General features: G+C 46.2%; 1 protein-coding gene and 1 long non-coding RNA gene across 2 annotated transcripts; one reads left to right on the plus strand and one right to left on the minus strand.

Annotated features, from left to right (window-relative positions):
• Positions 1–297: 297 nt before the first annotated feature.
• Positions 298–11,758, minus strand: LOC139366181 (wolframin-like). The gene is made up of 11 exons (XM_071103366.1): positions 11,579–11,758; positions 10,375–10,761; positions 7,789–7,865; positions 7,440–7,584; positions 5,819–5,992; positions 5,537–5,617; positions 5,287–5,444; positions 4,015–4,251; positions 2,867–3,742; positions 1,841–2,605; positions 298–514 (listed from the first exon to the last, which is right to left on the minus strand). The coding sequence occupies exons 2-11, from the start codon at positions 10,757–10,759 to the stop codon at positions 467–469; spliced, it is 2,946 nt and encodes a 981-aa protein (XP_070959467.1). The 5' UTR covers positions 10,760–10,761; positions 11,579–11,758; the 3' UTR covers positions 298–466.
• A 411-nt stretch (positions 11,759–12,169) lies between these two features.
• On the plus strand, positions 12,170–14,363 carry LOC139366183 (uncharacterized). Its single transcript, XR_011626725.1, has 4 exons — positions 12,170–12,398; positions 12,615–12,679; positions 12,894–13,061; positions 14,186–14,363. It is a non-coding gene; the product is annotated as an uncharacterized lncRNA (long non-coding RNA).
• The last annotated feature ends 4,337 nt before the right edge of the window (positions 14,364–18,700 follow it).

Genomic DNA, 18,700 nt, shown 5'->3' on the forward strand with positions numbered 1-18,700 from the left:
CGGTTTTCATTCATGTAGTGCTTAAAGTATTAACTGCTGTCTGTGTACTTCGTAGATCCAACAGTCTTCATATGGCTCAATAGATTTGAAATACATCACTAAGGATTACATGATATCACTAAAACAAATCTCTGTGCTGTAGCCTGGGGAACCACCTAGTGTTAATACACTGTCATTACATACACTAATGACGCAGAATCATGTGTGTGTGTGTGACCTCTTCTGCTGGACAAGCTGTCCATAGCCCTGGAGAGAGTAAAGATCCAGACTAAATGACAAGATCATGCTCATTAAGGTATACGGACTCTGTGTGCGCGCATGCGCGCGAGGGAAAGAGAGAGGGAGTGAGAGATTGCAATAACCTTTCAGGAAGCAGAGATTTCCATTTCCATGATTGGTTTATTAGTCACAGTAGCGTAGAGGGTTACAGTGGTGACGTCACAACCTACAAACAGTGACATCATCATTAGAGGCCTGCAGACTGGAACTGTGGGATCAGAACAGGTCCAAACCCCTGCACAGCAGGGAGAAGGAGGGAGGCGAGGGACAACAAGGCAGACAAGTTAAAGAGGAGCAAAGATCAAGTTGGATACAAGTGCACTTTGATACATGTGAACTAATGGTGTGTGGCGTCACAACGAGGAAGGTATGAAAAAGACACACAATGAGTAAAAGCATAATATTTAAAGGAGACATCAGAAACAGTTTAAGTCCATTTGTTTCTCCGACTATTCAATAACTGTAGAATACAAGTAACTAAATAGTTAAACTGAAATAAGGCCTCAAATTGTAAAAATAACAAAAGTTATGAAATTGTGGTCAACTTACAGTCTACAAATGATTTATAACTACGCTCCGACCCCCCAACCATCCACTCAAGGAATCGTCCCACAGCAGAATGTAAGTGGAGACACCTTATCTACAGTTTGCGAGGGTGCAAACAGTAGACCTATATGGTTGAATAGCATGCAAAATGTTAATAAACTTAGTAATCACATTGTTGATTGGCATTATCCCACACTTCTCTGAAATGTTGACGGACTAAAAACACTCGTCTGTGAATTAGGAGTTTGAGGCCGTGTGTGTATTTGTGTGTGTGTGTGTGTGTGTTTGCATGTATGAAAGTGGTAAGTCTGTGTAAACGGTTTCCCTCCTTTGTAATTAAGTGGTTTAGTTTAGATTCTCCATTATATTATCCTCGCACACTTTGGCTCAGCAGTTATGAAAACACTCACACACACACTTATGCCTTGTTTAGCAATACACACAATACTGCTATGTGTCTATGCTGGCTTTACTACGGTAGGGTGTAAAGAACACACAGCACTACAAGCAGTTCAATCCCAGTACTGGAACTACAGTAAAGTGGAAAAAATCATGCAGATTCATAGATTTGGGCTCTATTTAATATGCAACGCTGAATCATTACAGATTTCGCAATAGAATTTTAAAAGGTCATTTCCGATTGAGCCGACATATGCAGCGTTTACCGTGAATGCAGTCTCCCCTACAGCGGGACATTGCCTTTAATTTCAATCACGCCGGAAAGCTGAACTTCAGCGATGCGGATTGAATAGAGCCCTTACTGTAGATAGACAGAACGCATGTCTTACTGACAAAACGATTGTGTGTACATTCAGTTCTCCTAGTGTACTTGCTTCCTCCCCATAGTGTACACTCAGCCACTCCTAACAGTGGTCGACATAAGGCATTACTTACAATCCGTAGTGAAATCACTTCTCCTAGTGTACACTTATTGACTCCACAAAGTGTACACTTATTCACTTCTCTACATTGATCCATTGCTCTTGCACCACACTCATCCACAACTACCCCTCACCAGTGTTTCAGCGTCCTGCTCCAGCTGTGCAGTGAGGAAGGGGTTAAAGAAGAAGTCGAACCCAAACTGCAGAGCCCCCTGGGCCGAGCGCCTCCAGTCATGTTCTATCTTATACTGCCTGCCGCTGGGCACGCGGGCGTCTGCACACGTCAGACAGTGAATGGCCTTCAGCTCAAACACAGGCCACTTAGAGCCCAGGCGTCCCTCCAGAACCGTACTGAACTCTACCAGGCTCCCAGCGCTCAGGTGCAGCAACATGGGGCCAAACTCATTACTGGCCCTCAGGACGATGTCCTTGGTGGCGTCTTCGTCCTCTATAATGGTCCCGTTCTTACTCTTCCTCTCCAGGGGCATGCCCAAGGTCACCTCGAACTTGTAGCGGTCGAAGCGCTTCACGTGGCACTCGTGCTTCGCCAGCTTTTTCAGTTTGCATAAGGGGTCTTCTGGAGGGGGCTGGGGTGCAGGTAGGGGCTGGGGAGGGGCAGTGGGAGTGGAGGGGTCGGTGGTGTTGTCACAGAGTGGATAGGCCTCACCGTAGAGGCATCTCATCCAGTCCCCTACAAACACAGGGAGTAGGCCAATAACGGACTGGACTCCGTTCTCGATGTTGGTGACGCGGACATATTTGAAGCGTCCTGTCCAGGTGACCCGGTGGCCCTCCAGGTGAGAACACAGGATCTGGGTTTGGGCCATATTGTATTCCTTCCAGGCTTTCGGCCCACACAGGTTACTGTACTCCGGCCACGTGAGGGTGGAGTTATACACCTGTTCAAGACACTTGGTTAAACTTAAATTTGGATGTTTATTATACAGTTCATGCATTGAACACTTATCATACATTTAGGGAATCCCTTATTTAGTTACATTTGAATACTGTAAATAGTACTCTGCTGACTGCAATTTGAGCTTGTTCTGTCATTCGGTTATTTTCTATTAGGTTCCTACCTGTATTTTGTGTTAATTAGCGCTTTTGGCATAATGTAGCATAATGTAGCATAATGTAGCATAACTAGTTATTGTGATTACCTTCATGCCCTCGGAGCGGTAGACGTACATCCAGCAGAACAGCACCACAGCACTCAACCACACCAGGATGAGCTTGACTATGCTGCTCCGCGACAGAGACCTCGCCACCCCCAGCGGGTTCAGGCTGAACCGCGTCCACAACCGCAACACCACCGGGACCGCGCACACGGTCAGAGTCACCAGCATCTTGGTGATCTCCAGAGCCATGAACCACTGAAGGACCTGGAAGAGCAACATGGCCGCCAAGCCCAAGGTGAGAACAGGCAGGGCGAACAGGAAGAGGAGGTAGCCCACACAGGTCCGAATCAGACCGATGGTGGAGGAGGAGTGGAGCAGGGCCAGGCACAACTCACACCAGACGAAGCAGACCATGTAGGGTACGAGGCAGAGGTAGGTGCCCCTGAAGCCCCTCAGCTGGGCCATGCGGAACAGCAGGTAGAACAGGTGCCCGTAGAGAAGACAGGGCACGCCCACGTTCAGAGCCACCATCTCCCCTAGCGGCACCGTCACAAACGTTGTGCCTAACACCCGCAGGAACCAGGCGCTCTCCGGTAACAGTTGTGTCAGGGCACAGACCCCCGATAACACCTCTGTGAGCAGGGCGCGGCGGGCGAAGAGCTCAGCGGAGGCATGGAGGCTGAGGAAGGAGGTGACGGTGAAGAACAGAGCCACGGTGGCCAGCTCGGAGCAGGGGATCCAGGCCTTGTCAGCCACGGGGAAGGAGAAGACCACGAAGACCACCGACAGCAGGAAGTAGAGGTAGGGCTCCAGGTGGGTCCAGACAAAGTTAGTCTCAGCTTGCTCCAGGTCCAGGCCCGGCTCGAAGCGAGACAGCAGGTCTGTCAGTGCTCGGAAGTTCTCCCACGCCTTGGAGTTCTGGAAGAACACCAACAGCTCACATACTGAACAGACATTATTCTATAGCTAACTGTCATGGAATAACTTTAACATAGTAACTGTAGTTGCATAGTACTAACCATTTCCATTCGGTTTTCCAAGAAAATACCAAATGTTAGGTGGTAAGCACTCCCTAAATGAGTGTTCTTGCTAGTTTATTACAGGATAATGTAACACCTCTGTGAGCAGGGCGCGGCGACATAGGTTATCCTCTTTCAGTTCCTCTGTGAAGTGTGTGAAGTGAATCCTACCTGGAAGACGCGCAGTGTGCAGATGACCATGGAGAAGAAGGAGAGGTAGAAGACGAGTAGGGGGATGAGGAAGATGAAGAAGTCGATGGTGAGGTTGCTGATGATGAAGAAGAAGATGAGGGCATTGACGTGGTGAGTGGGGATGAGGGCGCTGAGCCACTGCATGCCCGCCCGGGATGCCCAGTCTATCAGGTGCTCCTTGATCTCCAACAGGGCGTGTAAGGGAAACTTCAACACCTAGGGAAGGAGAGGAGGGGGAGCGAAAGGGTGCAAGAGAGATTACACATATTTCAATGTACACTCAGTGGACAGTTTATTAGGTACACCACCCGGTTCGCTCCTCCAGATAGTGAGTCACATGGCCGTGGCTTGCTATATAAAGGCAGACATTGAGGAACTCAGTTACTGTTCGATTGAACGTTAGAATGGGCAAAACAACTAACCTAAGTGACTTTGAGCGCGGTATGAGGCGCGCCAGTTCCAGTATCTCAGAAACGGCCGGCCTCTTGGGCTTTTCACTCACAACCGTGTCTAGGGTTTACAGAGAATGGTGCAACAAACAAGAAACATCCAGTCAGCGGGGAAAACAGCTCGTTGAGAGGGATCGAAGGGGAATGGTAAGAATCGCGCAAGCTAACAGGCGGTCCACAAACAGGCAGATAACGTGATCCTTATCACAGATGGGCTATTGCAACAGACTGGGCTCCACTCCAATCAGTTAAAAACAAGAACAATCGGCTCAAGTGGGCACGCAATCACCAACACTGGACTATTGCGGAGTGGAGAAACATTGCGTGGTCCAATGAATCCTGATTCCTGTTGCGTCATGCTGATGGCAGAGTCAGGATTTGGCGTAAGCAGCATGAGTCCATGGCCCCATCCTGCCTGGTGTCAACGGTACAGGCTGGTGGCGGTGGTGTAATGGTGTGGGGAATGTTTTCCTGGCACACGTTAGGTCCCTTGATACCGACACCTTGTATAATCCATGCCTTGAAGAATTCAGGCTGTTCTGGAGGCAAAGGGGGGTGCGAACCGGTACTAGATGGGTGTACCTAATAAACTGGCCATTGTATATGTGTGTATGACTAAATGCAGTTGTAACATTGATGGTTTGCAAACATTTACTCAATGTTTGTCATGCCAATAAAGCAATTTGAATTTGAGAGAGCGAGAGAAAATCCATGAGCAAGATAACAAATATAAAATTGTGAATATGTGTGAAGATGTCATGAACACACGCATTCCCAGAGAGAGAAAAAAAAAAGTTGAGACCTTCTGATGAAGGGGCAAGTCATCTGGGTTCTTCACAACTTCGTCATCATCATCATCGTCACCTCCGGCCCCAGCCATAGTGGGACTAGGTGGGAAGCCCTGAGCGTACTTCTTCGTGATATCGACAAAGTCATCCAGACCCACGTCGTAGCAACTGACTGCAGAGACACAGAGAAAGAAGGAGGTAGTCTTAACTCAACAATACAATGCCTTTTCCATTTGATTCTATTTGACATAAACATACACTGACCTTTGCTGGTGACGAGACTCTCCAGAACTCTCCTCTGTTTCTGCGTGGAGCTGGATATGGGGCTCTGGGAGGCAGCGTCACCTTGGGGTGGAGGAATTACAGAGGAACAAACCGTTTAGAAACTAGCTAAATAACAACTAGGCCTCTCAGGTCTCGTCGGTGTTCATGAACACATAATACTACATTATTGTGTGACTGTTGTGTGGCCATATATGTAATGCATGAGAGTGTGTGTGTGTGTGTGTGTGTGTGTGTGTGTGTGTGAGAGACTGTTCCCTGTACCTGGTTCTGTGTTGACATGTTCCACGTTCTCCAGCAGCTCAGACACCGCCACCCTTCTCTTCTTCTCTGGGTTGAGCTTCCAATACATGACCAGGGCAGCCCTCCTCACTCCTCTCTCAAACCTCGTCTCCATACACAGCTTCTTCACCTCCTCAAAGTTCTCCGACGTGATGCCTGATGACAAAACACAACCTTGACGCATCATACTGAACACCATGCACTGAGACAGCCAATCAGTTCAACTGGTTCCACAATCCCAATGACAGTTGACTCCTGATAAGTACATATCATTTAACGGCACACTCCATTTAACTGCACGCTGTACTTTTTAAGTCCCAATTCAAAGAAGATTCTATTGAATTACTCTGGATCTCTCCATTTATACACATACTTGAAGTCAGATGTTTACATACACCTTAGCAAAATACATTTAAACTCAGTTTTTCACAATTCCTGACATTTAATCCCAGTAAAAACTCCCTGTTTTAGGTCAGTTAGGATCACCACTCTATGTTAAGAATGTGAAATGTCAGAGAATGATTTATATCAGCTTTTATTTCTTTAATCACATTCCCAGTGGGTCAGAAGTTTACATGCACTCAATTGGTATTTGCTAGCATTGCCTTTAAAATGGTTCAACTTGGGTCAAATGTTTCAGGTAGCCTTCCACAAGCTTCCCACAATAAGTTGGGTGAATTTTGGCCCATTCCTCCTGACAGAGCTGGTGTAACGGAGTCAGTTTTGTAGGCCTCCTTGCTCATACACACTTTTTCAGTTCTGCCCACAAATTGTCTATGGGATTGAGGTCAGAGCTTTGTGATGGCCAATCCAATACCTTGAATTTGTTGTCCTTAAGCCATTTTTCCACATCTTTGGAAGTATGCTTGGGGTCATTGTCCATTTGGAAGACCCATTTGCAACCAAGCTTTAACTTCCTGACTGTCTTGAGATGTTGCTTCAATATATATCCATATCATTTTCCTCCCTCATGATGCCATCTCTTTTGTGAAGTGCACCAGTCACTCCTGCAGCAAAGCACCCCCACAACATGATGCTGCCACCCCCGTGCTTCACAGTTGGGATGGTGCTCTTCGGCTTGCAAGCCTCCCCCTTTTTCCTCCAAACATAACGATGGTCATTATGGCCAAACAGTTCTATTTTTGTTTCATCAGACCAGAGGACATTTCTCCAAAAAGCACGATATTTGTCCCCATGTGCAGTTGCAAACCGTAGTCTGGCTTTTTTATGGTGGTTTTGGAGCAGTGGCTTCTTCCTTGCTGAGCGGCCTTTCAGGTTATGTCGATATAGGACTCGTTTTACTGTTTTTTCCAAACTGTTTAAAGGCACAGTCAACTTAGTGTATGTAAAATTCTGACCCACTGGAATTGTGAAACAGTGAATTATAAGTGAAATAATCTGTCTGTAAACAGTTTTTGGAAAAATGACTTGTGTCATGCACAAAGTAGATGTCCTAAACGACTTGCCAAAACTATAGTTTGTTAACAGAAATGTGCGGAGTGGATGAAAAACTAGTTTTAATGACTCCAACCTAAGTGGATGTAAACTTCCGACTTCAACTGTATATACTTCCTGTTTAGTGGATAAGGCCGTGCCCCCTCACCTTTCCTGGTTGATAGGCAGTGCTGTAGCATCTTGACGGCGTCCTTACGACCCTGTTTGGTGGCCTCTACCAGCCAGCTCACCGCTGTACAGTTATTCAGCTCCTCATCTCTCTCCTCGGCCAGGGCCAAGTAGTAACGGGCCACCTACACACAGATACAGCATATCATGTCAAATATGTGCTCATTCTTGTCAGACGCATGAAGACCCATTGTAGCTCATATATAGGACTCAGAGATCTTATTCAATTCTGAGTTCTAATATTTGATTCTATGGTAGGACTTTAAGTTTGCTATGGTGGTCAAACCAGGGTGGACCATGGGAGATGGCTAAGAGAGGTTAGTACTCACCCTAGACTGGGCTTTGGCGTCTCCAGACTTGGCGCTCTCCTCCAGCTCCTCCACACTCAGCTCCTCCTCTGGCTCCTCTACGTAGAGACAACAGTCATCTGATTGATGTATTCATTTCTTAGGAAGGTTACTGCCAAAGGGGATATTACATGGTGACTGGCAGCATTGATACACACAGACACATGTGCCGCATAGCATTTGGGAACAAGCATACACCTAATGAACTGTAGTGTTATTCATTATGAACAGGATGTTCCATCCTGTAGACAGGTGGTAACCTCTCACAACAACTGTCCATGTTCACCCCCCCCCCCCCCCCCACCAAACAGAGGGACCACTTCAGCACACAGACCAACAGTCATTCTTTCTGACCCCCACCCACCGGTCCCTCTACCCATGAGGACCACTATCTGTAAATAAAGCTATAAGTGGTATACTGTATCTGTACATCTGTAATACCTATGTAATAACCCTCTCTGTCATTTGTAATTGGTCGAGCCCTTAGTATTACTGCGTAAGTGAGGTAGTGCGCTTCATGCAGTGGCTGGCAGAGGTGGTAAATCTGTGTCACTAAAGGAGCAGGGGGAACCGTCCGTATGTGCTATGCTGATGCTTTACGTATCCCGTTTCTTTCCTCGCATGCCAGTGATTCCTGCCAGCATGGTGGACATATCCCAGCCCTGTGCCTCAGCCCTAAAAAAACAACAGTTTATTTAGCTCAGTCAACAGCGACTCCTTACCCCCATGAATCTACACACTCACGCTCCAACAAACACATTGCATGCACACACATTTATACTGAATCTACATACACATGCAATCTTCATTTATGCTGCTGCTACTCTGTCTATCATATATCCTGATGCCTAGTCACCTTATCCCTGTACATATCTACCTCTATCACTCCAGTATCCCTGCACATTGTAAATACGGTATACCTAACTGAGGAACTCAATTTAACCTTGCGCAATACCCTAGATGCAGTCGCACCCCTAAAAACAAAAAAACATTTGTCCCTCTAGTGGTGTGGGGGCTGTGCTTTGGCAAAGTAGGTGGGGTTATATCCTGCCTGTTTGGCCCTGTCCGGGAGTATCGTCGGACAGGGCCATAGTGTCTCCCGACCCCTCCCTTCTCAGCCTCCAGTATTTATGCTGCAGTAGTTTATATGTCGGGGGTTAGGGTCAGTCTGTTATATCTGGAGTATTTCTCCTGTCTTAGCCGGTGTCCTGCGTGAATGTAAGTATGTTCTCTCCAATTCTCTCGCGGAGGAGGAGGACCTGAGCCCTAGGACCATGTCTCAGGACTACCTGGCCTGATGACTCCTTGCTGTCCCCAGTCCACCTGGCCATGCTGCTGCTCCAGTTTCAACTGTTCTGCCTGCGGCTATGGAACCCTGCCCTGTTCATCGGACTTGCTACCTGTCCCAGACCTGCGGTTTTCAACCTTCTACAGACAGCAGGAGCGGGAGAGATACTCTGAATGATCGGCTATGAAAAGCCAACTGACATTTACTCCTGAGGTGCTGACCTGTTGCACCCTCGACAACCACTGTGATTATTATTATTTGACCCTGCTGGTCATCTATGAACATTTGAACATCTTGGCCATGTTCTGTTATAATCTCCACCTGGCACTTCCAGAAGAGGACTGGCCACCCCTCATAGCTTGGTTCCTCTCTAGGTTTCTTCCTAGGTTCTGGCCTTTCTAGGGATTCTTTCCTAGCCACCGTGCTTCTACACCTGCATTGCTTGCTGTTTGGGGATTCATGCTGAGTTTCTGTACAGCACTTTGTGACATCAGCTGATGTAAGAAGGGCTTTATAAATACATTTGATTGATTTGATTATTGGAACGGACCCTGTAAATCGCTTCTTACTTTCTCGTATTCTTCTTACCTTTTATTTCTTGTGTTTTTGTTCTACCTCATGTTATTTGTAATATTACATTGATATCTGCACTGTTGGGTTTAGAGCTTGCAAGAAAGTCATTTCACTGTACTTGTGCGCGTGACATAAAAATGTGAAACTTGGTCTACTCTGCTTGGTAAATTCTGTACCTTATGTGTTGTATCAGAGATACAGTACACCTGAATCAGCCATACCAAGCATTGAGAAAGGAATTAGCTTTCCATTCAGGCTTTTCCCAGTAGTACCAGAATAGCTTGGAGAGAAGTAGATGGATAGGAGGATAGGGGTAGGAGAGATGTTTTTCTGCCTTACACAGCAATCCCGGACTGACTACTTTACATGATCTGGTCAACGTCTGCTATTGTCATGGAGATTGTGGCACGTTCCACAGAGGGAGGCGCTCTGATTGGTGGGTAAGGGTGGGGCGGAGAGGATGAGGCAGGAAGTGAAATACAGAGTCACCCTTAGAGCCGTGTGCCCTACCCCAAAAGCCTTAACATAATAGGCAAACAGACAAAGCAAAGGGGTTAGATTAGGGATGTGGTATGTTTCTTTATTGTTATGTGAACTTTTGTGCGCGAAAGGAGGATGTCCTTGATTGCACTTAGTTTTAGGGTTGGAGTGATTGTGTTGGGTTGGTCAATGTGTGTGTGTGTGTGTGTGTCTTTGACTGTACTCACGTGGCTCAGCTATTGAAGTCTGTCGTACAGGGGTAGTAGGGTGCATGCCCGGGGTATCTCCAGCAGCACCAGCCCCCCTCCTCTCATCCGGAGGCCTGCTGGCTGCATTGAGCTGGGATCGTCCCGCCTGGGAGACAGGTCTGACTGGCTGCCGCAGGGGGGAGGCAGGAGGGATGGAGAGGGAGGACGCAGGGGGAGAGAGAGGGGGGCCAGGACAAAAAGGTCTGGAAGGTGAGTCCGGAGAGGTCGGGGGCGATTTAGGTAGGGGCACAGTGGGTCTAGTGCCCGGGGTAGATTTAGGGGTAGGTGGGGAAAGAGAGGAGGGTGGCGGGGAGGAAGGGGCAGGTTTCGGGGTGGTTGGGGTGTTGGCGGGTGATGGTTCCATGCCTGAAAAACAGAGGAAGATAAAACAATTTGCCGCTGTCTGGATAAATTAGTTTTAACCTTTATAGACAGAACTTTTCAGAATCATAAAAAAAAAAATCATGCCAGTACTCAATCATGGAAGCAATAGCCCGTGCATGAGGGTCACACCAGCTGCGTGGAAGCACTTGTCTGTTCACACAGCTACAGCAGAGTATGGCCAGGGGGCAGAGAGAGTGAGGAGGACGCAACAGCTGCATGGCACAATCCTCTACTGCTCCAATCACTCAACTGTCACTGCCAAAGGGAGCCCATAGCTTCCCTTCTGGACAAAGTGTTAAAAAGTGTCTCTCGACCAAACAACATGCCGCTGTGTCACTTTCAGTGCTTTTCTTGACCCCCCCCCCCCCCCCCCCAAATATGGTCCAAGTTCTTTTATCCCGAACTAACAAATGAAGAGCCTAAACCAATTCGACTTTAGGCACCAAAATAAGAAGCTACTACCACTATTATGAACAGGGTGACAGGTTGGCATGCAAGAGATGGAGGCACCATCACGTGTTCTGCTGCAATGCAGGGGATTTCCCCAAGCCAATGACTTTGATTTGACCGGTGGAAAGTATAATAAGCGAATGGACTCATTGTTTTAGACTACATTTAAAACATTTAAAAGTTGGTGACCAGTTTAAAATATAATGCGAAACACGCGCCTGACGCTTTAAAAATGACTAGCTATTCTTTAATCAATGCTAAATTGTGATATGACAGTCAACTGGCAGTTCTTCCTACGGACAGCATGTCCAAAACAAACAAAACAAACATGTCAGCGTCATTCTCTCACCTTCGCAGTCAAAGACTCGATCTGTGTTTCATCTAGTCGACAAGAAGCTATTAGAAATGTCCCCGATGAAGTTGTTCAGGGTCTCCTCTCATTCATCCCTTTCACTTTTTACAGTTCGGTGCCACAAGCGCATCTGTGATCAAACTCCACTTACAGCGAGGAGAGAACTCTTCCAGCTGTCATAATAAACGCCCACTTTATGTGTTATGATTGGACGTTTGTTTGTGACGCCTTCATCTTCTCTTAATATGATTGGCTACTGATACAGGAAGTCGACATTTCCCTAGCTTTCTCTTTCAGGCATCACCAGTATACCGTCGAAATGTTGTCGCGCAGAGAATAGGTTGATAGGATGACGTCTTTATATATTTTCATGACATGATTTATGTGCCATAGACTACATGCATCGATAAGAACTATACATCATACGTTCATGCACGCATAAAATGTAAATGCGTTAGTCACACCATGCCATAAGAATTACGCTGTAAAAACATGTCCAGAGATTCTTCCTGTGTAAACATTCCACTGAAGTTTACATAGCTTCATGCTCGATTGCTCTTCCTGGCTACTTCATCATGTGGCTGTCTCCTTGTTGGCAGGGAATTGCCAATGTCCGAGCCTTGAGCTGATGCTGAGCCCGGCGACAATCACCGAGGTCTCTCGTATCGTCTACCCCGGGTTCGCTTTCGTCCCGGTGCCCACCTCGGCCGCCGCGACATTGCACCTGGCGCTGGGCTAGCAGGTGATTCCGGGAACACCTCTACGTGTCGCCTTCGCCTGTCACCTTGTCCTTCCAGAATGTGGACAGTCAGTAGAGGTGGATCGGGGAGTGAGTGCCAACTTAAAAAAAATTAAAATATCAGTTACTGCAATGCACGTTTTAAAACAGCGTAAGGCATTCGAGTGTTGTTATTTCATTTTGCAGATTATTTATTAATGTGTTAACAGTCAGCATACGGAGCTTAGTTGTGTCAGTTCTCAGAACCGTTTAGTTGTGTCAGTTCTCAGCATGTTATTTTGTTTTGCTTCTCAGAATTGTATGCGTGTCCTACCTGGGTCAGTTCACCTCAGAGGCAGGGATTGAACTGCAGTCAGATGGTAAGAGCAACCTGTGTCACATCATATTGATGACAATGATGATGAGAATAATATTGTGTGTATTTTGTATTTTATTAGGATCCCCATTAACTGTTGCAAAAGCAGCAGCTACACTTCCTGGGGTCCACATGAAGCATGACATAATACAGAACATCAATAGACAACAGCTCAAGTACAGAACTACATAAACTGTTAATCTGCATATTCACAACAGCACATCCACAACCCCTTCTGCTGGAGAATGACACGTCATCCCTACATGCCAATGTGGAGCTCCCCTGTCTCCCCTCCCTCCCCAGGGCCTGAGGGTGCCCCTGCCCCCTGTCTGCTACTGGAGGAGGACCAGGAACCACTGGAGTCTCATACACAGATTGAGCCAAAGGTGGAGAGAAAGCAATAACACTCTTCTCCATTCACACAGGCAAATCATACTCACAAAAGCTGATGCAATTCAAATCAAGTCAAATTTTATTTGTCACATACACATGTTTAGCAGATGTTATTGCAGATGTAGCGAAATGCTTGTGTTTCTATCTCCAACAGTGCAGTAATATCTAACACTTCACAACAATACAAACAACAATTCAAGTCTATGTATATGGGGCAGCAGCCTCAAAGGTGCAGGGATACATAACAGGGTGGAAGCCGCCTAGTGATGGCTATATAACAGTCTGATGGCCTTGAGATAGAAGCTGTTTTTCAGTCTCTTGGGCCCAGCTTTGATGCACCTATATTGACCTCGCCTTCTGGATGATAGTGGGGTGAACAGGCAGTGGCTTGGGTGGTTGTTGTCCTTGATGATCTTCCTGTGATATCGGGTGCTGTAGGTGTCCTGGGGGGCAGGTAGTTTGCCCCCAATGATGCGTTGGATAGACTGCACCACCCTCTGGAGAGCCCTACGGTTGCTGGCGGTGCAGTTGCCGTACCAGGCAGTGATACAGCTCGACAGAATGCTCTCAGTTGTGCATCTGTAAAAGTGTGTGATGGTTTTAGGTGCCAAGCCAAATTTCCTCAGGATCCTGAGGTTGAAGAGGTGCTGTTGCGCCTTCTTCATCATACTGTCTGTGTGGGTGGACCATTTCAGATCGTCAGTGATGTGTTCGGCGAGGAACTTGAAGCTTTCCAACTGCTCCACCGCGGTCCCATAGGGGCGTGCTCCCTCCATGATGTGATCCTTTGTTTTGTCTACATTGAGTGAGAGGTTATTTTCCTGGCACCACACTCCCAGGGCTCTCATTTCCTGTCTGTAGGCTGTCTCGTCATTGTTGGTAATCGGGCCTACTATTGTTGTGTCTTGATTGATTTGGAGGCGTGCGTGGCAACGCAGTCATGGGTGAACAGGGAGTACAGGAGGGGGCTGAGCACGCACCCTTGTGGGGCCCCTGTGTTGAGGATCAGCGAAGTGGAGGTGTTGTTTCCTACCTTCACCACCTGGGGGCGGCCTGTCAGGAAGTTCAGGACTACTGCAACAACGTTTTTTTTTATGGATGTTGTTTTTTGCCATAGAAACGTAAAGGTGGATGGCCAAAGGGAAAGAAGAGGCAACCTCCGAGAGAGTTAACTGCCCCCAGAGTTCCAACAACAGGGTGAGAGATGCACACACACACATCCACACATAAACACACTTGTTTATTGGGAGAGTAGATGTTACTCTCAATGCGAAGAGCACTATTATGTGTGTGTGTGTGTGTGCAATGCCCGTGTAGTGTGTTACATAGTGTCTAGACTCTAGGGTGTAGTAGTTATGTCATTAGACGTGCTCTAAAATGATTGCTGTTGGTGGTTGTTGTTGTCAGGAGGACTCATGGGAGGCTCTTGGGAGGCCCTCACAGGTCTGTATGTGTGTACGTGCCTGCGTGTGTGTACGTATGTTCCTGTGTGTGTGCACATGTGCATGCGAAGGGGTGGTACATATGCAATATTGTTCTCTGCAAGTGTTTTTTTTTTGTAAGCTGATGCAATAGCAGTGTTTCACCAGTAAGTGGCTGTATAGGGTTCAAGTCAGTTGTGTTCTCTTTTCAAAGTGCTGTTGAGAATGCTTATTGTGTTCTATGTTTTTTTGAAAGCTTTGTGTGTGTTTCTGCTCAGAGGAGTTTGAGAAGGACAGAGGCAGCCGGCAGCAGGCTCCAGGGATGGAGAGAAGCCCTGTGGGTGAGGAAGAGGAGGCAGAGTTGGCTCGTACGTTGGGTCTGTCCTCGCTGGACATCAGTGTGCTGCAGGAGCTGCTGCTCAGACACATACTGACCAACACTGACCACTATTTGCCATGACCACATTTATGACTTGGACAAAGCCAATTTCTAAAATGGCTGAAGCTGCGGATCTATAGCTAACCTCCCCGTCCCGCCTGCCTGGATCCGTTTTCCCCAGAGCTGAAGAGCCGAATCACGTTCTGCGCATGTTTCCTTACCTAAATTTAGATCTTCTTGAGTTATACAGTGTTGTTTTGAATTATGGACAGTGAGCGAACTTTAGAGCAGTTGGTGGAAACAATCTGTCGCATAGTCTACCTGTGTTTAGTTTCTATCACAGCACATATTTTGCCTAGTGGCGCGGGCTATTGAGTTTTTGCCAAAAATGTGACCATTTGCACAAACATCCTAAAGTTCTTAAGAAATGTGATTGTTTTCTGTCTTACAGTAACCTTATACTATGCTATTATGTTTGCTTATGTTACATGGAATCAATAAGTGAGTACGGCCCATTACATCACTGGGGCAAAGCTTCCTGCCATCCAGGACTTCTATACCAGGAGGTGTTACAGGAAGGCCCCAAAAAATTGTCAAAGACTCCAGCCACCCTAGTCATAGACTGTTCTCTCTGCTACAGCACAGCAAGCGGTAACGGAGCATCAAGTCTAGGTCCAAGAGGCTTCTAAACAGCTTCTACCACCAAGCCATAAGACTCCTGAACATCTAATCAAATGGCTACCTAGACTATTTGCATTGCCCCCCCCCCCACCCCCTCTTTTACGCCGCTGCTACTCTTTGTTGTTATCATCTATGCATAGTCACTTTAATAACTCTACCTACATGTACATATTACCTCAATTACCTCGATTAACCGGTGCCTCTGCACATTGACTCTATACCGGTACCCATCTGTATATAGTCTTGCTTTTGTTATTTTACTGCTGCTCTTTAATTACTTGTTAATTTTATTTCTTATTCTTATTTTTGTATTATTATATATATATTTATTTTTTAACTGCATTGTTGGTTAGGAGCTTGTAAGTAAGCATTTCACTGTAAGGTCTACCTACACCTGTTGTATTTGGCTGATGTGACGAATACAATTTGATTTGAAGCTTCAGGAACTTTAGTGTTGGAAAGAGGGGTCCAGGAAAGTTGGATCTGCAGCCACTCCGTTCTAACAACCACACTGAAACACTGTCTTTATTTCTACACCTCTCTCTCAGTGAGGGACTTTGAGTTGCAGCTCTTGGGAGTGTTTCTGGCCCAGGAGAGGCGGAGCCAAGATCAGCTGAGGGCGGAGCTAAACAACCTGCAGCTGGGGTTGTGCTCAGGTCACGGACCAGCTTTCCCATGACTCCTCACCACTCAAACAACAGTGAATTAAAGTGTTACTGTGTACTGTCTCCCATTGTAGAATCCTTATGCTCAGCAGGCAGTGTTCAAATTCATTTTAGGTTGGCCTTTTTTCTCTCACTTTCCTCCTCTCTCTCGCCATCTGTAGGAGTGTTTTGAGTTTGAGCTCCAGGTTCTCAGGGCCTCCAGGGAGAGCCTGGACTCTCAGCTCCCCACCCTCACCATCGAACTATTACTTTTTCACACAGTTAAAAACAAATTCTTATTTTCAATGATGGCCTAGGAACAGTGCCTTGTTCAGGGGCAGATCTACAGATTTGTACCTTGTCAGCTCAGGGATTCGATCTTGCAACCTTTTGGTTACTAGTCCAACGCTCTAACCACTAGGCTACACTGCCGCACCAAATGTGGACGAATGAGAGAGATGGAAAAAGAGAGTCAGAAAGAAGGGAAGATAGGGGGATTCATTTCTTAACAGTTCTATTGAGGTAGTTATAAATTAAACCTTATTACTAGATTAGTGCAATCTAGTTGGAGGGGATGAGGGTATTTCCTGCTGTGGCACTTTCCATTCAAACTGTTAAACACACCCACATACACATTTTTCCATGTATTGGGTAATAATCTCAAGCCCGAGGTTTAGAATAATTTGCTTCTTATGAGGCCAATCCCTTTCATTGTGCTAATCTCCATCAGGGTGTTATTTGCGGGACAGCAGTGCTGGAGTTGGCATCAAGTTAATGGCTCATGGTAGAGATCACAGTCGTGTTTAAGGCCAGACAAAAGAGCTCATAGAAGGGTAAGAGAGTCTCATCCTTTCCTTATCCCTGTCGGGTGGTGACTGATTTAAGATGATAGGACAGGATCAAGCCTCATGTTAGGCAATCACCGTATTGATGTCATCTATTATAGAGTTCATTAAGTTCAGTGGTCAGGGAGGACTGGAGGTGAAGAAAAAGATCAGACTATGATAACAGAAATATTACCTTTTTGTTTATATATACAGTACCAGTCAAAAGTTTGGGGACACTTACTCATACAAGGGTTTTTCTTTATTTGTACTATTTTCTACATTGTAGAATAATAGTGAATAGATCAAAACTATGAAATAACACATTAAATAATGTAGTAACCAAAAAGGTGTTAAACAAATCAAAATATATTTTACATTTGAAATTCTTCAAAGTAGCCTTGATGATAGTTTTGCACACTCTTGGCATTCTCTCAACCAGCTTCATGAGGAATACTTTTCCAATATTCTTGAAGGAGTTCCCACATATGCTGAGTACTTGTTGGCTGCTTTTCCTTCACACATACCATCTCAATTGGGTTGAGGTCAGGTGATTGTGGAGGCCAGGTCATCAGATACAGTACCACCACTCTGCTTATTGATCAAACTACCCAGCCTGAAGGTGTGTTTTACCTTTATTTAACTAGGCAAGTCAGTTCAGAACAAATTCTTACTTTACAATGATTACCTACCCCGGCCAAACCCTCCGCTAACCCGGACAACACTGGGCCAATTGTGCACCGCTCTATGGGACTATGATGCAGCCCGGAATAAAACCAGGGTCTGTAGGGTCTAGCACTGAGATGCAGTGCCTTAGACCACTGCGCCACTCGGGAGGTCATTGTCCTGTTCGGGGAAAAAATGATAGTCCCACTAAGCGCAAACCAGACGGGATGGCATATCCCTGAAGAATGCTGTGGTAGCCATGCTGGTGCCTTGAATTCCAAATAAATAACTGACAGTATCACCAGCAAAGCACCATCACACCTCTTCCTCCATGCTTCACGGTGGGAACCACACATGCGGAGTTCATCCGTTCACCTACTCTGCTTCTCACAGAAACACAGCGGTTGGAACCACAAATCTCACATTTAGACATATTTCCAACAGTCTAATGTCTATTTCCAATGTTTCTTGGCCCAAGCAAGTCTCTTCTTCTTATTGGTGTCCTTTAGTAGTGGGTTCTTTGCAGCAATTTGACCATGAAGGCCTGATTCACGCAGCCTCCTCTGAACAGTTGATGTTGAGATGTGTCTGTTACTTGAACTCTGAAGCATTTATTTGGGCTGCAATTTCTGAGGTGCAGTTAACCCTAATGAACTTATCTTCAGCAGCAGAGATAACTCTGGGTCTTCCTTTCCTGTGGCAGTCCTCATGCGAGCCAGTTTCATCATAGCGCTTGATGGTTTTGCGACTGCACTTGAGGAAACTTCATGTCTTAAAGTAATGATGGACTGTCATTTCTCTTTGCTTATTTGAGCTGTTCTTCCCATAATATGGACTTGATCTTTTACCAAATAGGGCTATCTTCTGTATACCACTCCTACCTTGTCACAATACAACTGATTGGCTCAAACACATTAAGAAGGAAATAAATTCCACAAATGAACTATGAACAAGGCAGAACTGTTAATTGAAATGCATTCCAGGTGACTACCTCGTGAAGCTGGCTGAGAGAATGCC

This window comes from Oncorhynchus clarkii, chromosome 14 (genome assembly GCF_045791955.1).
Source record: "Oncorhynchus clarkii lewisi isolate Uvic-CL-2024 chromosome 14, UVic_Ocla_1.0, whole genome shotgun sequence".
NCBI classification, from domain to species: Eukaryota; Metazoa; Chordata; class Actinopteri; order Salmoniformes; family Salmonidae; genus Oncorhynchus; species Oncorhynchus clarkii.

What these genes read in the sequence shown, in the direction of transcription:
- LOC139366181 (XM_071103366.1), bottom strand. Translation starts at nt 10,759, where the DNA reads ATGGAACCATCACCCGCCAACACCCCAACCACCCCGAAACCTGCCCCT. An exon ending in ACCGCTCCGAGGGCATGAAG is followed by an intron (nt 2,606 to 2,866) that starts GTAATCACAATA and finishes TGTCTTGAACAG; the next exon opens with GTGTATAACTCCACCCTCAC. An exon ending in AGCAGGACGCTGAAACACTG is followed by an intron (nt 515 to 1,840) that starts GTGAGGGGTAGT and finishes CCTGCTGTGCAG; the next exon opens with GGGTTTGGACCTGTTCTGAT.